This window comes from Amblyomma maculatum, chromosome 10, assembly GCF_055883805.1.
Source record: "Amblyomma maculatum isolate TAMU_Amacu chromosome 10, ASM5588380v1, whole genome shotgun sequence".
NCBI lineage: Eukaryota > Metazoa > Arthropoda > Arachnida > Ixodida > Ixodidae > Amblyomma > Amblyomma maculatum.
The window spans coordinates 144,802,026-144,820,151 of record NC_139353.1 but is presented as its reverse complement, the minus strand read 5'-3'; the positions used below and the strand labels follow the sequence as shown (position 1 = coordinate 144,820,151).

General features: G+C 49.1%; 1 protein-coding gene across 2 annotated transcripts in view; it reads left to right on the top strand.

Moving 5' to 3' along the window:
* LOC146177634 (uncharacterized) overlaps positions 1-17,512 on the top strand; it is a 130,502-nt gene extending 112,990 nt beyond the window's left edge. For both annotated transcript variants that reach the window (XM_084580525.1, XM_084580524.1), the window contains one exon: positions 17,282-17,512. In XM_084580525.1, coding sequence (XP_084436651.1) covers positions 17,282-17,427 — 146 coding nt within the window. In that variant the 3' untranslated portion in view covers positions 17,428-17,512. The remainder of the gene's footprint in view (positions 1-17,281) is intronic.
* The last annotated feature ends 614 nt before the right edge of the window (positions 17,513-18,126 follow it).

Sequence of the window (18,126 nt, the reverse complement as noted above, 5' to 3'; positions counted from 1 at the left end):
GTCTGATGATGGGTGCGGTCTAAAAAGCATTGTAGGTCCGTATAAAATCTCTCAACGTCAGCTTCTTCAGCAGTAGTGGTCGGTGCATAGACTTGGACAACTGTTATGTTGAAAGGGTGACCTTGGATCCGAAGTGAAATCATTCGGTCGTTTTTGGGGTTGTACCCTAGCACTGCTTTGCCCATTCTTCTGTTTACTATGAAAGCGACCCCATTCCTTCTCTTGGATTCGTGCCGACAATAAAAGACATAATGGTCGCCAGAGTTAAATTCTCCCATTCCGGTCCACTTGAGCTCGCTGATCCCCAAGATATCAATGTTCAATCTGTTCATTTCTCGCTTGACGATATCCAGTTTACCTTGCGTCATAGATCTTACATTCCATGTTGCTATGTGATATACCTCCTTGCAACATCGGACTTTCCGGTCGCTTCCCGACACATCTACAACTGAGCGTCCTTTTGGCTTTAGCCCAGCCGCTTCATTCGTCCTGCAGCTTCTACGAATCGCCCTTTGTTCATCCCCAGTAACATGTGGGACGCCTTCCAACCTGGGGGGCTCATCTTCCGGCGCCATATCATTAATGGTATTGTGACTGGCCATAGGGTTTTCTTGGCAGGAAATACTGGCGTGGGTTGCCATTACCTTCTCCAGTGAATTACATTTTGTCAGAACTCTCTGCCGTGACCTGTCTATCTTGGGTGGCCCTACGCAGCAGAGCTCACGACTTCATCAAGTTTCGCAAGCCCCTCCGCCACACAAGGCAGTGATCCATGAAGGGGAAGAAGAGTTTAGCTCGCCCAAAAGTATCCCCCGGGCTTGAATGGAATCGCCCAGGCCGAGCCCCTTCCCAAGAGCTAAGTCCCACAAAATGGCGGACACCCACGCCGGGGACCGCTCTTGTCCCAGTTTACGTCTGGTCATCGTCGAGCTGTAAAACTTATCCTGCAGCTCTCCCATCACGCGTGGCGGACTTGTCAACTACTGCCATCGCGTTGGTCGTGTTGTGGGTCGCACCCACGTGCTCGGGCAGGCGGGATCTCAACACCAGTATTGCACTCCCATGATGTGCACCCCTGCCAGATGCCTTCGCGCCCCTGACTTCGGTAACTCTCTTCGTGCTGCGCTCCGCGCGAGAGCCCGGTTCTACCAAATTTGGTTTAGTGTCTTGGATTGGACACCGGCCCCGTTGCAAAACTCTTTTGGGACATACCGCCTACGTACCGGAAGCGCGAGTGGAGGCTTCATCCTCCACCCCTCTGGTCTCACAGCGGTACTACTGACACACTCTCAAAAGGTGCTTGCACCAGTTCTGCTTTCGCTTCATCTTCACTCTCTTAGCCTGCTGAGACGCCCGCAGGCCTCAGTGTTTCCCGGGACGTCCCTGGCGTACGCCGGAGGGAGAGTGAAGACAGTCTAACTGCACCCCCATGCCTCCTCGCGGGCTGGGTTACACAGGGCTGCCCCTACCCTTGATGACATTAGTCAGCGGGGATTCCCCTGCGGCGTCCCTACATAGAGACTTAGCCGGCACAGCCCATCCCTGGACTGCACCGGCGGGTGAACAGACTCTTATTTGCTGCTACGAGGAGTGGTCACCTCCAACTCCAGCGGCTCCCACCTTGGATCACAGGGATTTGGGAGCTCCCCAGCCTTATCCCTAGTCCCGTTTATCAATAAGGTACATCATCGGTAAAGGCTGTCATTTTCGGTGGGCCCCACCGTAGCGGTTCATAAGCACAAGAATTTATCCCACTTTAGTGGGATAGACTTCCTCAGAGTGCACAAGGCTCCGAGGTTCCAGTCGGCCGTCTGAGCATTCACCGGCGTCGCCTCTCTCGATTACAGGAGCGCGCCATTGCTCCCAGCCTTATTCCTCAGAGCTTCATCGCCAATGGTTGCACCCCTCTCGGTTACAGGAGGACGCAGCCCCTCCCAGTGACCAACCATAAGTCAATCCACCCATCATCGGAAAAACTGCCTTAGTTTGCTCGATGACAAATTAATGCCACCAGGCTGACCTGCCCCTCTTCATCAGGTCACAGCTGTGTCCTCTCCGCTTCCGCGGAGGGCTCTCGGGTGTCTGCTCACCCGTGTTGTAGCCCCGCTCCAGCCACCCAGAAGCTTGGATTTACGGGCCCTCGCCAGACATAGGCCTGGCTATGGGAGGAGACTTATGCAACACAACTCCGTCCCCGATTAGGCTTAGTCCATCAGAAACGCCTGGTCCTGGAGGCTTCGAATCAAACAGCGAGCCGAAAATTAAATTGTTGCAAACAGGTGCCGAACACCTTTACTGACAGTTTCGAGTGGGGTCAGGCGATATTGGGTCTAAAATCCGCATACACAATTCGAAAAACACGAAGCCAAGGTGAACCGCGTCAGCTCGCTCTTAAGGCGCATCTTTCGTGGCCTAAATGGCAAGGCACGCGGGGCCCCACCTCTCGCCGAGCTCCTTCTCAATGGCAACCTGGCTGATGTTGAAGGTGAAGTTATACGCACCTTTTTCCCACACGCCAGCCTAACGCCTCCACCAGCAGTTTCTATTTTCCCAGTCAGAAACCCTGATCCAGACCTGGATTGCCCATTCTCTAAGGGAGAACTGCAAGCAGCCCTCGGAAAAGGCCGAGCTCGGGCCACACCCGGGCATGACCGAGTCAGTTGGCAGGAGCTTCGCAATTTCGACTCGGCAGCCCAGGATGCCCTTCTCGACATCATTAATTTTTACTGGGAGACCGGAATGGTACCGGATGATCTCAAGCTTTCTCTTATTGTTCCTATCCCTAAATATGGCAAAACCCCTCGACTTCCTAGCAATTTGCGTCCAATCGCACTTACTTCACATCTCTGTAAACTCATCGAGCGCCTGCTGCATACCCGAATTAGTCACTACATTGAATACGTCAGTCCTGGAATTCATCCAGCTCAAGCCGGCTTCCGCCCTAACCTCGGAACTCATGACTGCATTTGGCTTTTGCGAAGAGTTCTGAATAGAGCTTATCGTAAAGCGCTACCTGACTATCTCCTGGCTGTCGATATTGTCACGTAGCCGTTTAGGCCCGTAACCAGAAGGTTGGGTTTTAATTAGGGGTTGAGCTAGCAGGCGCAGAAGAGCAGGGTCGGAGCACCGAGAGACGGCAGCTAACTTCGGCTTCTTCTCGAACGCCACGGGGCACTTCTTCGAGTCCGTCCACAAGACTTTCGATGAGCAGCCGCCTAGCGGCTGCTATTGCACACGCTACATTACCCCCCTCTCTAAAAAAATTAATGTCAACTTGATGAATTCGAAAGCAGAGATAAAAAGAAATAAAGCAAGAAACATGCGGTAGGCGGTGTGCTAATTTCCTCGCGAAAAGTACGGCTTCATGCGCACGACATGGACAACCTCGGATTTCCGCTGGCGACGAGTAGAAGAGAAGCCGTCCGGAAGCACTTCGTACGTGACGTCGCTCAGCTGACGGATCACTTTGTATGGGCCAAAGTACTGCTTCAGAAGTTTTTCGGATAGTCCCCGACGTCGAATCGGAGTCCAAAGCCACACTCTATCACCCGGTTCGAACGTCACTACACGGTGGCAGTGATCGTAACGCTGGGCGTCTCGACCTTGCTGGTTCCGGATGCGTGCCCTCGCCAGCTGTCGCGCTTCTTCTGCGCGTTAAGTGAACACCTCGGCGCCAACTTTGAGGTCACGGCCGTCGTGGGGCAACATGGCTTCGAGCATTGTCGAAACTTCGCGGCCATACAATAAGGAGAACGGCGTCATTTGCGTTTCCTGCTGCGCCGTGTTGTACGCAAACGTGACGTACGGCAGGACGTTATCCCACGACCGATGTTCAACATCCACGTACATGGACATCATGTCGGCGAGAGTTTTGTTCAGACGTTCTGTTGAGCCATTAGTTTGTGGATGGTAGGCGGTTGACCTGCGATGGGTAGTGCCGCTTAGTTCCATGACAGATTCCAGTAGCTTGGCAGTGAAAGCAGTGCCTCGGTCCGTTATTATAACTGTCGGGGCGCCGTGCCTCAGGACGATGCGTTCGATGAAAAATTTCGCTGCCTCGATTGCTGTACCGCGCTGGAGAGCCTTCGTTTCAGCGTAACGCGTGAGGTAATCTGTAGCGACAATTATCCACCTGTTGCCCGAATCAGAAATTGGAAAAGGACCCAACAGATCCATGCCAACTTGTTCGAATGGGTATCTTGGCACTTGAACAGGATGCAGTAAACCGGCCGGTTTCACAGGCGGTGTTTTCCGTCGCTGGCAATCATGGCATGTCCTCACGTAATGTCGTACTGCGGCCGCAAGGTTTGGCCAGTAATAACTCTTTTTAATTCGGGCCAGAGTTCGAGCATACCCCAGGTGACCTGCGGTGGGCTCGTCATGACATGCCTGTAAGATTTCTTCGCGAAGAGACTCTGGTACGACGAGGAGGTAATCTCTTCCCGTCGGAGTGAAGTTGATCTTGTATAAAACATTGTTTCGCATGCAAAACGGTGAATGCGTTCTGGCGAAGAGACGGGGAACTTCTGTAGAGCGCGCTTCCAGAAAATTGATAAGTGGTGCGAGAGCCGGGTCGTCAAGTTGCTGCTGCGAAATAGTGAGCGCGTCGACGGCTGCTATAAGGGGGAAGTCTGGTTCTTTGTCTTCCCGCGCAGCCTCGACAGGTGAACGGGACAAGCCGTCGGCGTCGTTGTGCTGACGTCCAGACTTATACACGATGGTCATGTCGAACTCCTGTAGCCGTAAACTCCATCGTGCAAGGCGTCCGGAGGGGTCTCGCAAGTTCGTTAACCAGCAAAAAGAGTGATGGTCACTCACAACCCGAAAGTGCCGGCCATAAAGATGGGGTCGAAATTTCATCACCGTCCATACAACAGCCAGACATTCTTTTTCGGTGGTGAAATAGTTCGATTCGGCACGGGACAAAGTCCGGCTGGCGTATGCGATAACTCGCTCGGCACCGTCTTGCCACTGGACGAGTATAGTGCCTAGACCCACGTTGCTGGCATCTGTGTGGACCAGAGTCTCGGCATTCGCATCGAAATGGGCAAGCACAGGTGTTGTCTGCAAGCGGTGCCGTAACTCGTCGAATGCCTTTTGCTCTTCGTCCGTCCAGGTGAAGGTGACATCATCCCGGGTGAGACGTGTCAACGGAGCGGCAATGCGCGAAAAGTTTTCAATAAACCTGCGGTAATAGGCGCAGAGGCCCAATAAACGGCGAACTGTCTTCTTGTTACATGGAGTAGGGAATTTGGTGACGGCTGTTGTTTTAGCGGGATCGGGACGAACTCCTCGATGGCTGACGACGTGGCCCAAGAACAGGAGCTCTTCATAGCCAAAGTGACACTTTTGTAGTTTTAACATGAGGCCGGCACATCTGATAGCCCGTAGCACAGCGGAGAGACGTTGGAGGTGTTCCTCGAACGTTGGTGAAAACACAACAACGTCGTCCAGGTAGACTAGACACATCTGCCATTTAAGACCAGATAGAACTGCGTCCATCATTCGCTGGAATGTCGCTGGAGCGGAGCACAATCCGAAAGGTAGGACTTTGAATTCATGAAGTGCGTCGGGCGTGACAAACGCTGTCTTCTCGCGATCACGTTCATCGACTTCGATCTGCCAGTAACCGCTCTTAAGATCAAGCGATGAAAAGTAGCGCGCGTGGCGCAACCGGTCTAATGAGTCATCAATGCGTGGCAGCAGGTAGACGTCTTTTTTGTGACTTGATTGAGCTTACGGTAGTCCACACAGAACCTTAAACCTCCATCTTTCTTATTAACGAGGACAACAGGCGAAGCCCAGGGACTCATCGATGGTTGTATGACACCGTCATTTAACATCTCGTCTACCTGTTGAGCAATGACTTCGCGTTCCCGCGGTGACACTCGGTAGGGGTTCTGTCGGACTGGTCGGGTGCGATCGTCGGTTATTATACGGTGCTTGGTCAAGGGCGTCTGTTTAACCGCGGAGGCGGATGAGAAGCAGTCTTGAAACTGAAAGAGTAGCCCGACGAGTCTGTCCTTCTCTGCCGGTGATAGAGCGGGATTCACATCAGGGTCGAAGTTGGGCGTTTGGCTGGCAGACGTGTTGGTCTCAAGAACAAAGCAGTCGTGGACTGCTTCTGCGACACCTTCAAAGTAGCCTACCGTGGTGCCTTTAGCGATGCGTTACCGTTCGTTCCCGAAGTTCGTAATCAGCACGTGAGCTAGACCATTAGTCAGATGAACTATACCGCGTGCAACACAGACTCCATGATGTAACAGAAGCTCTGTGTTCTGTTCGGCAATGCCGGCAGCACAGGACTGGTCGTCGCACCTGACTGTGACGAGAGCAGACGAACGTGGCGGCATAGATACATCCGCGTCAACGATGCGTAAAGGTGCGTGGCGTCGTTCGGATTCAGCGGTCGTCGTTGCAGGCGTCGAAAACGTGACAGTACGGCGAGGAACATTAATAATGGCCCCATGCTCACGTAAAACGTCCATGCCGAGTATGAGGTCCTTGCAGCAGTGCGTCAGGATAACAAAAACGGCTACAAAGGCTGAATCGGCGATGGTTACTCGGGCAGTGCATCGTCCGATCGGCGTCATAAGGTGACCGCCAGCAGTACGAATTTGCGGCCCCAGCCATTCAGTTTTAACCTTGGAAAGCCGATCTGCGAAATTCTTGCTTATTATTGAAAAGTCTGCTCCGGTATCTACCAAAGCGGTTACTGGGTGTCCGTCGACGAGAACGGAAAGGTCGGCGCTAACAACGTGATCGGCTTGAGGTTGACTGGGAGTTTCGGGTTCATGGGGCGGCGGAGGCATCGTGGTCACAGTATCAGGCTGAGTCGTCACGGGAGGGTCTTCGGGACATCGATTCCGTTCGTCAGCAACCTGTCCCCCTGAGGTCGCTGCCTTCAGTTTCCCCGGTGTGGGCTTGGCGACCGGCGCCTCGGCACATGATTAAACTCACGGCGGCCGGGTGACGAGTAGCGCACGGGAGAAGACTGTGCACTGTCGCTCGAAGAGGTTGCACGGGTTGCCAGATATTCTTGGATTTCTGGAGGGCGTTCGCCGACCCGGGGACGCGGGGAATCACGAGCAAAACCCCGAAGACCGAGTTCCCGGTATGGACAACGACGGTACAAGTGGCCGGGTTCTCCGCAGTGGTAGCACAGTGGCCGTTGGCGAGGAGTGCGCCAGACGTCTGCCTTCCAAACCGGTTGCTGCATGACGGGGCTCTGCTGGGATGGCGGCTGGTAGAACAGTGGCTGAGGAGCGGACGGCTGCATGACGAGGCTCTGCTGGGATGGCGGCTGGTAGGACGGTTGGTATAACGGTGGCTGCAAAGTGGGTGGCGGCTGTGCTTCGAAACGAAGCTGTTGCACAGGAGGCACTGCAGGCCGACGAAGAGCCGCTGCGTAGTTCATAGAACATGGCTCCGACGGTGACTCAGGCGGTGAAAATGTATGACGTATTTCTTCCCGCACGGCTTCGGTGACAGCCACGGCAGTCGGGTTAGGCGATCCAAGATTGAACTTGAGGAGCTCCTCGCGAACTACCTCGCGGATCAGCTCACGCAGAGAGTTATCGTCAGTGGACCTGTTCAATGTGGCCACACTGCTGAAGGGCTGACCACAGGCAGACTCCGTGCGCCGGTATCTTTGCTGCAGGGCTCGCTCAATGAGGGTAGCTTCATTGATGAAGTCCGCGACAGTTTGAGGTGGACACCGAACCAGACCAGCGAAGAGGGGTTCTTTTACGCCCTGCATCAGGTGATGCAACTTCGCTGATTTCGTCATGTCGGGATCCGCCCGTCGGCAAAGACGGGTCACGTCCTCGGCTAACTGGGCCACGCTTTCGTTAGGTAGTTGCACACGACCTTCTAGGAGGCGGCGTGCGCGATCACGGCGGTTGTGGTTGGCAAAGGTTTCCCGCAGCTGCTGGCGAAAGGAATCCCAGTTTTGAAGACTGGCCTCCCTATTCTCATACCACGTTTTAGCACAGTCTTCAAGCGCGAAATACACATTGCGCAGCTTCTGAGCCGGGTTCCACTGATTAAATTGCGCCACTCGCTCGAACTGGTCGATCCAGTCGTCGACATCTTCCCCAGTACCGCCATGGAAACTCGGTGGCGTACGAGGCTGCTGAAGCAGCAACTGATGCTGACTTGCCTGGGTCATTGTAGAAGTTTCTAACTGCTGGTCAGCTGGCGTCGGTTCAGGTAGAGGAGCGAATTCCGGCGCCAGACCCCGGAGGCGACGGCTGCAGCGATGAACGGGTGTAGATACGAGCGGAAGCCGGTTGGGACTCGATGAGCGGCTGCGAGAGGCCCGATACATATAGTTCTAGGCCTCACCTCCACCAGTGTCACGTAGCCGTTTAGGCCCGTAACCAGAAGGTTGGGTTTTAATTAGGGGTTGAGCTAGCAGGCGCAGAAGAGCAGGGTCGGAGCACCGAGAGACGGCAGCTAACTTCGGCTTCTTCTCGAACGCCACGGGGCACTTCTTCGAGTCCGTCCACGAGACTTTCGATGAGCAGCCGCCTAGCGGCTGCTGTTGCACACGCTACAATATACACAAAGCCTTTGACAATGTTCGCCTTGAGGTTATCCTGGAGGAACTCGCTAAACGTTTTCCTAGTACGCGTGCCCAAATCTGGATCCGCATTTTTTTTATATCTAGACCCATTCAGCTACATAGCAAAGCTCCGGGATGGGTGCCCAAAACATATTACTTGGATAGGGGTGTACCTCAGGGCTCCATTCTAGGACAAATATTGTTCAACTTGGCCATGACACGCGTCGCCGAGAATCTGGAACTCGGCACAAGTGCAAGATTCGCTATATATGCCGATGATATTACCGTCTGGACTGAGGCAGCGGATTACGTAGACAAATATTCTATGCACACTGAAATTCAGGCGGCCCATCTTTGTCTTGAAGATACACTAACTAAAATTGGCCTCGAACTCGCACCACATAAAACAGAATTGATTAGTATCGACGGAAAACACAAAACCAACCCCAGTATGCAGATCCATCTTCACATCGAAGGCAACACCATCCCCTCCTCAAATGAGCAAATCCGCATTCTTGGCCTCCCCATCTCAAGCTGCAACCGTCCCCAGAAATGGGTTCATCAGCTACAACGCCTTTGGCCAGCACTGCTACACACTATTCGTCGCCTGTCCAACCGGCACGGCGGTGCACGGCAACATGCCTGCCGTGCGATGGCCCGAGCAGCGGCGGTCGGAAAAATCCTCTATGGCACACTCGTCCTCCCACTGTCGAAGATTGACTTCGCTAAGGTCGAACGCCTTCATCGCGCAACAACGCACTATTCCGGTCTACCTAAGCACACTGTTATAGCCGAACTTGAGCGTTTGGCCGCTCTTCCACCGCTCACTACCATCGTTAACCGAGTCACAGACGCGTAATCGAATACGTCTAGAGATCACTGTCCAAGGGTGTCGCCTGATGGCCTGGGATGAACAGCGTAACGACAAAACGCCAGCCCTATATGCATCTCTTCCCCCTTGGGAGATGCCAGTAGTCACACGCCTCCATCGCCGACCTATTAACCGCGATTTTGTTAATCGCGGTGTTCGACCACCGACAAGAGCGAATCCCTGATACGACGGACATATACACCGACACATCGATTACAAATGAATTTGCATCTATGGGCTGGGTATGCGATGACAACCCTTACCTTTCAGGCGCTTATGCCTACCACCTACCTCAAGGTACCCCTCTTCGTGCTGAACTCCTCACGATTTGGGGAGGCTTGTCAGGAGTGCCTTGCACAGGAACTGATTCAATACGTATTGTTATTGATTCCTATGAAGCTTACAAGGAAATCGCTACCCCGGGTTCACGAGATGCAACTGCTGAGGCCATACAGCGCCTCCTTAAACGCCGCCAACTAGCGACAAGAACTGCTGTTATTCAGTGGACCCCAGGTCACTCGGACGAATCAGGTTGCAATGCGGCGGCACACGCCGCGACTGCTTTGGCAGGTGGGATGTCCACATTTACCTTCCCACCCCCCTTGCTTCATCCTTACTCGACCCTGGGCGGGCAACACACCCCTTCTCTTACTCAGACCAGTCTTCGTAGCCTCAGTCACCATCGCATGCAGGTGGCCACACCAGATCCACCTTTTACGCGAAAAACCCACCTCACCCGAAGTCAACAAATCTTTTTGAATAAGCTCATCGCCCATGCGGCTTACACGCCATGTATTATGGCCCGCTGGCGTCAGTATACAGAGGAAATGATTGCGTGCCCTCACTGTACGACTCTAACGCGCGGCGGCATATCTCATCTACTATGGGATTGTCCTGCTTTTTCTACTGGACGCTCCAAAATCAAACCCTACCGCCTGAACTACCGTTCCCTTCTAGAAACTGATGCTAACACACAGATGATATTTGGTATGGCTCGCTTAGTGGCCTGGTTAGAGCAGTATGATTTGAGTGAAGACCTAAACAACGAAGATTCTGTTTACTCCCCTTTACCCCCATCCATGGCCATGAGCCTTCCCATTGAATAAAGGCCATTCAATGAATCAATCTAAGCTCTTTATTAAATTTTACGGTCCTACCCTCTAGCGCTACCACCCACCGCAACTCTAATATTGGTATTGTTGAGCAGCGCACCAGAAAAACACAGACAGGAAGACGGCTTCATAAATTAGTACCCGAGCTCGAATGCCACAATTGTTCCTCTCCGAAGAAACTGCGCCACAGCCAGATGAATGGTAGACGAAACTTTTTCTATTGTCTTAAATGTAGTGTATTATGAATCTGATACAAGAATTCAGCGCACCGTGATGAACAGGTCTTAGCATTTCATTATTGAATATTTTCGTACTTCCACAATAATTGTTGTCAGCGGAGTAGGGCGTTTTTTATCCCCATATAGGTTGACGCAGAAAGCATGACACTCATGGAAAGGCAGGATGCAAAAACAAGCCAAATAATAGAATTTTTTCGGCCTCTTTAGCATGTTTGGATCCAGAAACGTAGGATAAGTATCAGAGGAATGATCAATATGACCGCATTTTCAGATATGGGCGCCAGATCCCAGTAATAGCATTTAGTACACGGCATGAAAAATATTTTTCCCTTTTACAAAAAAAAAAAATATTTTGGAACTGCACCTATCCCTAATCGGACTCTAGGAACGACATGATAAAAGGGTTAAGAAAGTGGCATTACTCTATAAGTGAATTTGTCTGAACGGGAACCTAAGCACGCATTACGTCGTCTGAAAAGAGTGGCAAACATTCCACCTTGATTTCAAAAAACCCTTAATATAAAGCTCGAAAACGCTGAACATGGGTGCTTAGAGCAAAACTGGAAAGAAAATACTAAGCAGCTAGCAGATGTGTTCCGAAGCAAACAAGCATTAGATCACTTGCGCAGAACTAGACAATTGGCATGTGGGCAGATGAGAGATCAAAAACAGCGGTTTCTTGGAAGATATAGCAATTTTACAGCAGAACGACGCGCTTGACCTTCAGTCCTGGTTTCTAACCTTTTCGTTTCTGCTGCTCTAGAGGAGAATAAATGTTTTCGGAGGTTGATGCAAGATTCTTATCCGATTTCTGTCCTAATTATCAATGCTTTACTTTGATATCGATTATCCAGACCTGCGTGAACACTTAAACTTAGTTCCGATAGTGTGATAGGGAAACTTGTACCTATTGCAAAACCTGTGAGCGCCCAGATGTGCTGGTCGTTGATCCGAACGCCTCACGAATCCGAGGCGGAATTTCCTCCACAAGGACACCTTTATGATAAAAAGGCAACACACGGGTCTTAACACTCGATGCGGATACGAAGTCGTAAATGGCTTTTCAATGTGGTCCAACCTTTTTTCAGATGCGTTTACTGAAAAAGAGCCCTGAAAATACACGTTCGTGCAATGCAGGGTATTTTTTCAATAAAAAAAAATTATCAGTGAATGTCACTCCATTATGTTCTTTAACCTCGCACAGTTCATGGTAGCCTTGCTTTTCAACCTCATCAAAAAGCCGCCGCCGGATAAGACGTGAAAACTCTGGATAAGCAGTTGAATTCTCTAGCCGCTCAGCCGCAGCGGTGGGGTAAGGACGGCATGAGAGTAGTCTAATTGCTTTAATATAGCTGGTTGTTTAAACTTGCGAAAGTTTTCAGTTACCACTCTCATATAGCGCTCTACCACTACAGCTGTCACGTAGAGATTTAGTCACTGTGCTGTGCCTGAAACTTGACGTTAAATACCCTTTTCAATTTGGGAAGCACTTTTCAACTGGGAAATGAGCCCGCCGGGGTGATTGTGTCGGATTCATACACATTGATTCGAGGACATACACACATATTCAAAGGCTTGGTCAAAACGGGGCTTTAGAGCCATATCAGCGGTCTTTGCGATGTTTGGGTACGTTTGGATCATAGGCTAATTTTCATGTGCAACTCGGAATAAACGCGAAGGAAAAACCATAGCGCAAGCCTAATCATTTGCACTTTGGCCTAACCACACTAAATCACCCATCATTTGGTTGCTAATATTGTTTAAATAAAGGACCACCGGACCTATACTGCTTTCCCGGATATGGATATAAATGCGGCCAGCAGTAACGGGCGCCTATTAAGTAGTACTATTTCTCATAAATTGCTTTTATTTTCCCCATCACATTCACAGATGCCTTGAAATAGATGTATGAGACCACGTATGTGTACTTCAAATCTGTTAGCTAGTTTGTCTGGAAGCTAATAACGTGTTTAGAGGCTTCAAAAAAATTATCACAAGCAGAGGATCCTTCGGACATCGTTTTCTGTTGCAGTCAGAATTTATAGGAAGTTAATAAATATTTTCTCGGCGTCAGACACCTGGAGTTTCAATTCACAAATATCGTTCCGGGTAATAATATGACTCTCAGCCGACTCTTAACAAATTCCATCGATGAACGAGGAGAGACAAGGATCAACTTCCAAATAGGGACGTTCATGTGCAAAATCAATTCGGTTGCTATGCCACAATAACCGCTTCGCTAAAAACTACTGTAACAGCTAGTCTGCAAATGCGGAAAGGTTATGGTGATATATTCAGGCGGTGACCACCGTGCTCCCCCCCCCCCCCCCCCCCCCCCCCCCCCCCCCCAAAAAAAAAAATAAATCAGCGACTAACTTCGGTTAATTCGGTGACCTAGGGAGATATAACTTCGCCATTTTTAGATTGTGCCGCTGTGCCGCTACAAGATCCAAGACGAGGAAAAATCAATTTTATTTCGCCAAGTTTTATGCAGGTCGCTAGAAAATATCTACGCTGGAGACAGCAGGACTAACTATCATGATCAAGTTGATAAGCAGCAGTGGCACAATCCTTTTGTGAGCACAATTTGCCACTTGTTAGTGCAGGTTTGCTGGACAAAACAGTGCACAACCGAAGGAATAAAGTAGCCCCACTGTTTCCTAATTTCTGCGATTAATTTCAAAGCTTTTTTACACCTACTCATTATAAATATAGCCCTAACCGTTAGACCTACAGACCTCGACTGAATACTGTGCGCAGAAACGAACGAAAACACGCCAAATTTCGTTTTTTTTTTTCGGCCTCATTTTTTACCACGCTGAAATTTGCGCTTGACCTCGATTGCAAAACAAAAACGCAGTTCCCACAATAACTGAGGAACTTACTACCATATTAGGCGATAAAACTTTTCTCCATAGCAGTTTTTTCAAGAGCTCCTTTCTCGTCTATATGGGGATATTGAGGACATTATAAGCTTTTACACACAACATGAAGGCCACTTTAAAGCAATAACATTTCAAAAATCTAAAGCTGTAAGTACTTTGCACGCGATCATGATGTTGGTCCCTTTAAACTGCCCAGAGTTCGGGAAGTATTTCATGGAAGTGTATTTTGTACCCACTTTTTCAGCAGCTGGCTAAACACCTTGACGTTGCGGCCTTAGTTCCTCGCACGAAGCCTATGCAAAAATATTCTATTCAATAATTATCCTCAAACTGGCCTCTACATGCCAACCCCGTCGTCTACCAATTCTCAGACACGTAGAAGTCTGCCCCTCCAATTCCTTCTGAGGAAGAGGCAGAGACACCAAATTACAATGTTGTACAAAGCTTGGCACGCGCTTTCTTTGTATTTGAGGACCATCACCGTCAAGTATTAGACTCAAGGGAGGCGTAGAAAATATTTTTCTCCTTTTTAAAACTTTGTGGAAATGCTCGCTCTCTCATTCCGAACCCATCGCTCATTGACTGTGAGGTAGCTTCACTGAGACAACCATAAGCAAGTATTTGTGACCTCATTGCAGTTTTCTGACGTAAGAGACAATGCTGTTGGTCAGTTCGTTTCGGCTGTTTCTACTGAGCACGTACGTATACCAGCGCGGCAGTGTTCTAAGAGTTCTAACGCACGGACTGCCCGACTGCAGCCAAAATTATGCTTGATGACAATTTCATTCACTAACATTTGCGAAGGCTGCCGCTGACGGCGCTGGAATGGTCGGCGGACGGCGTCGTTGTCGGTCGCCGTAGCCGAGACCGGAGTGGCCGGTGGCGGCCAGCGACGAACTTCGCTGCTCTGTGCCTACCCTACGCGTTGCCAGGAATATCGTTTCGCCGGACGGTATTCGAGTTGATTTACCATAGTAAGCCTATCTCATAATAACATAAGCTCGATAAAACGTGTGTATGACGCTTGTCCTCAATCGGACTAATTTTCCCCCCATAAGTAGTGCCAACGACTGCTCCGAGCCGCTTGCTTCGGCGCACGAGGGTCACATCGGCGCTTCGTGGCGTTTGTACGCGTGTTCTACGATGTAGGAAATGTCGATTTCAGCTCACTGTTACTAAACCTATACTCTATGGGCATTTTCATTCGCTAAAGTTTTCGAATTTTATCTATGCAATTCCAGATTCCCACACAGCAAGCGGCGCTCAAAATCGCGTACGCCACGGCGCCTCGATTAGTGCGATTCATATTAAATATACTCGCGAGCTTTTATGCCCGCTCCTTCATAGTCAAAGCCTCTCTCGCTTTTGATATTTCTCATCCGCTCGCATATGATAAGAATTTGGGCGAAATTGTAGCGAAGCCAACGACCGATATCGGCACTGCTACGAGCAAGTTGTCGGAGAGCGAGCTGGCGACAGCTCTTTTCAGGCGACAAAGGCATGCTTTGGAATAGTTCGTGTTGGTGAGGCGCGACAGGATCACCAAAACGACGCAAACATCATCTTTACGAATGCAGTTGACCAAATTGTTTCGCTGTATGACTTCGTCACACTGCTAACACCATGCTGATCTATACACTCACAATCGCTACGCACTATTTACAACACAAAAGTACAGCAAAAAAATTTGGTGTGCCCCTTTAAGTTCATATCCGTTACCGAAATCCTAGCGGGTGCAATGAATTTTATTGCCTTTAGTAGCATCTGGTACACGCCGTTCTCATTAAAATTATTGCCAGCCCTTTTTCTTAAGTACTTTCCAATAGCCTTCCTACTAGCCAGGTAATATGCCATCTTACTCCAACCATCATCCGTAAACTTTCTAATCTCACCTCCCCTATCTAACTTTCTGCCATACCCTTGAACTCTTGGCTTCCCCTTGAGTTCTGTCATTCACTTTTACCGACCATAGGTTCTCTGCCCTCATATTACATCCCATCCCCAATCCAATTTATCCTCCTTGACTTTTTCACGAGTATTAGCAGCTCGGGCTAGCCTCATGATCCGTAATGTTACAGCTGTTTTATTCTCTTTTTGTTCGTTTTCATTCGTCAACATTTTTCGTTCCTATTTCTGCTTCTTTTTTGCGTTTATTCAGCTTAATTTTAACTCTCCCTGTAGCCTTTAGGTTATAGTCCCATATGTGCGTACCAAGTAAGGTAGTTTCACGTGTTTTGCTCTCCATGAATACTGGTTAATTGTCATTCATAGTTCCAGAGCAAACGTAAAATTCAGTCAACTGTTCTACATATTTTGCCCTCCGTAACTTACATTTGTTCTCACCATATACCTATGTAGACGTATTTCCTTACTATCTCCAACGCTCATCGCCAGTTGCAGTTAAATGTTGATCTATGACATTGCGGAAAATTACTTCGTTTGCTGCATATTTTAAGTCATGCGGCTTTATTTGTCAATGACATGAATTGTTCTTTGAAAATCCAGTCTAGGGCTACGTACAAATGTGATTTGCGAATCACAAGTTACAGAGGTACTCTCCAATAACTCTAGTCTTTAATTATTACCAATTATTCTCTTTAAATACCTGCTTTATGCTAGCGGGGAATAGCAATAAGGAGATCTCTTCTAGCCCAAAACCCTAGCTCTATCCACATAGCTTTGTTTTTCTCATTTTAACCTACATTAAGAAAAAAGACCAAACCCCGAGAAACAACTCATGTATGGTTTAATGTGGGTAGTTAATAAGATTCATACAATTGGGAACTCGAGCAAGCCACAAAAGGAGTCCTATTGATCACACATGACAGCTTTATTCTTTATTGATTAGTGCTATTTTTCAGTCACCACGGCAAACCGGATCTTTATTTGCCTTTATCACCTTGTAATCTTCATTCGCTTCACATGTGTGCAAGTGCTGTTGTGAGCTGCAGTGATTACGTGATCACTTGAGACGTAGCATTTCAAAGTCTATGGGGCCAGGTTAATTCTTGATGCCATTGACATATCTTCGTAAATGCAGATGACAGAGTTTTCTCTTCTAGAAATAACGCATTTACCAGCCTTTTTATATCACTGCCCTGTTCTGGCTAAAGATCTAAACCCCCAAAATATTTCAATTTTCAAAATTCCTTTCAAAAATTGCGAACTCGCCGATATCGTTGCCTGAAAAAAACTGAATGCTAGTGATGTTCCTCACTGGTATTCTGGCCTCGGAAGAGCCGTTGTTGCTGTACGCCCAGTTCTTCGCTTACAAAAGTGTGCAGTAATTTAGGCAAGTGTTGACCATGCATCTCTCTTCAATACATAACAATTTATAGTAACTTAGAACAGGTTTAAAACAGCGCAATAAGAAGTCTTCACTAAATGGCAAACGAAAAGCATTAAATCTATTTCCTACCGAGGAATTCTTGTCTCAAGAAAGCGCATTCTTGCAGTAAAATTGATACCAAAAGGTCAGCTTATTATTCTCATTTCTCAACATTGTGAATTTATACAAAAACAGAGAAAACATGTTCTTTTTTCTTCACCACTGCAGTTTAAACTTTCTCTAAAGTAAAATAAGTTCGCTCTGTCTTTTTTGTTTCCAGGCCGCCGTCTCTCCTGTGCACTTTGGGGATATAACCAGACAAGGGAATGCGAGATGATTTTCGTGGAAATGTGCGGACCAGGCAAGCCAATAAACTTGAGAGAGTGCACAGGTTTTGAAGGAGGCGAAGGTGGGAAAAGAAATTAACAGTGTGTACGTCCAACTCTTCTGAAAAGGACTGCAGTGATTTACATGAAAAAATAAATAAAGAACGGAACACCATACCGCTAGACCTCTATGGCTACCTTTAAAAAAAAATGAAAGCAGTAGCAGTAGTCTTATGTTATATTGTAAGGTAACGTTACACAGAAGGCACTCTGGTACCGAGGAACACCAACAACCAGTCAGGTCAGCACGAAAGCAGAGCTCAGTTTCGCTTCGTCGTCTTCTCCCAATCGCCAGTTCAATTCTTCGTAGTCGCCTATGAATGTCATGTGTCATTGCCCCCCCTTCTTGGCAGCATCGCCTCGATGCTGAAAATGCTGCTCGATGCGATGAGCTGACAGATAGTATGCTAGGTTGGTATGGGATACCACAACACAAAACGGGGCGCCATCAGTCTCAAGATCAGTCAGCGGGGCGGTCGTGGTAGGGTTTTATCCGGACGACGTGTACAACATCAGTGAACTTGCGTTGTCTGCGGCTTGAGGGGTTTGGGTCGGGGATTCAAGTTCGTAAGTAACGTCACTGATGCGGCGGAGGACACGGTATGGGCCGAAGTACCGGCGCAGCAATTTTTCAGACAACCCACGATGACGAACGGGCGTCCAAATCCAGACATAGTCTCCAGGCTCGTAGGCAGCGAAGCGCCGTCCCTTGTTGTAAAAGTCAGCATCTAGTTGTTGT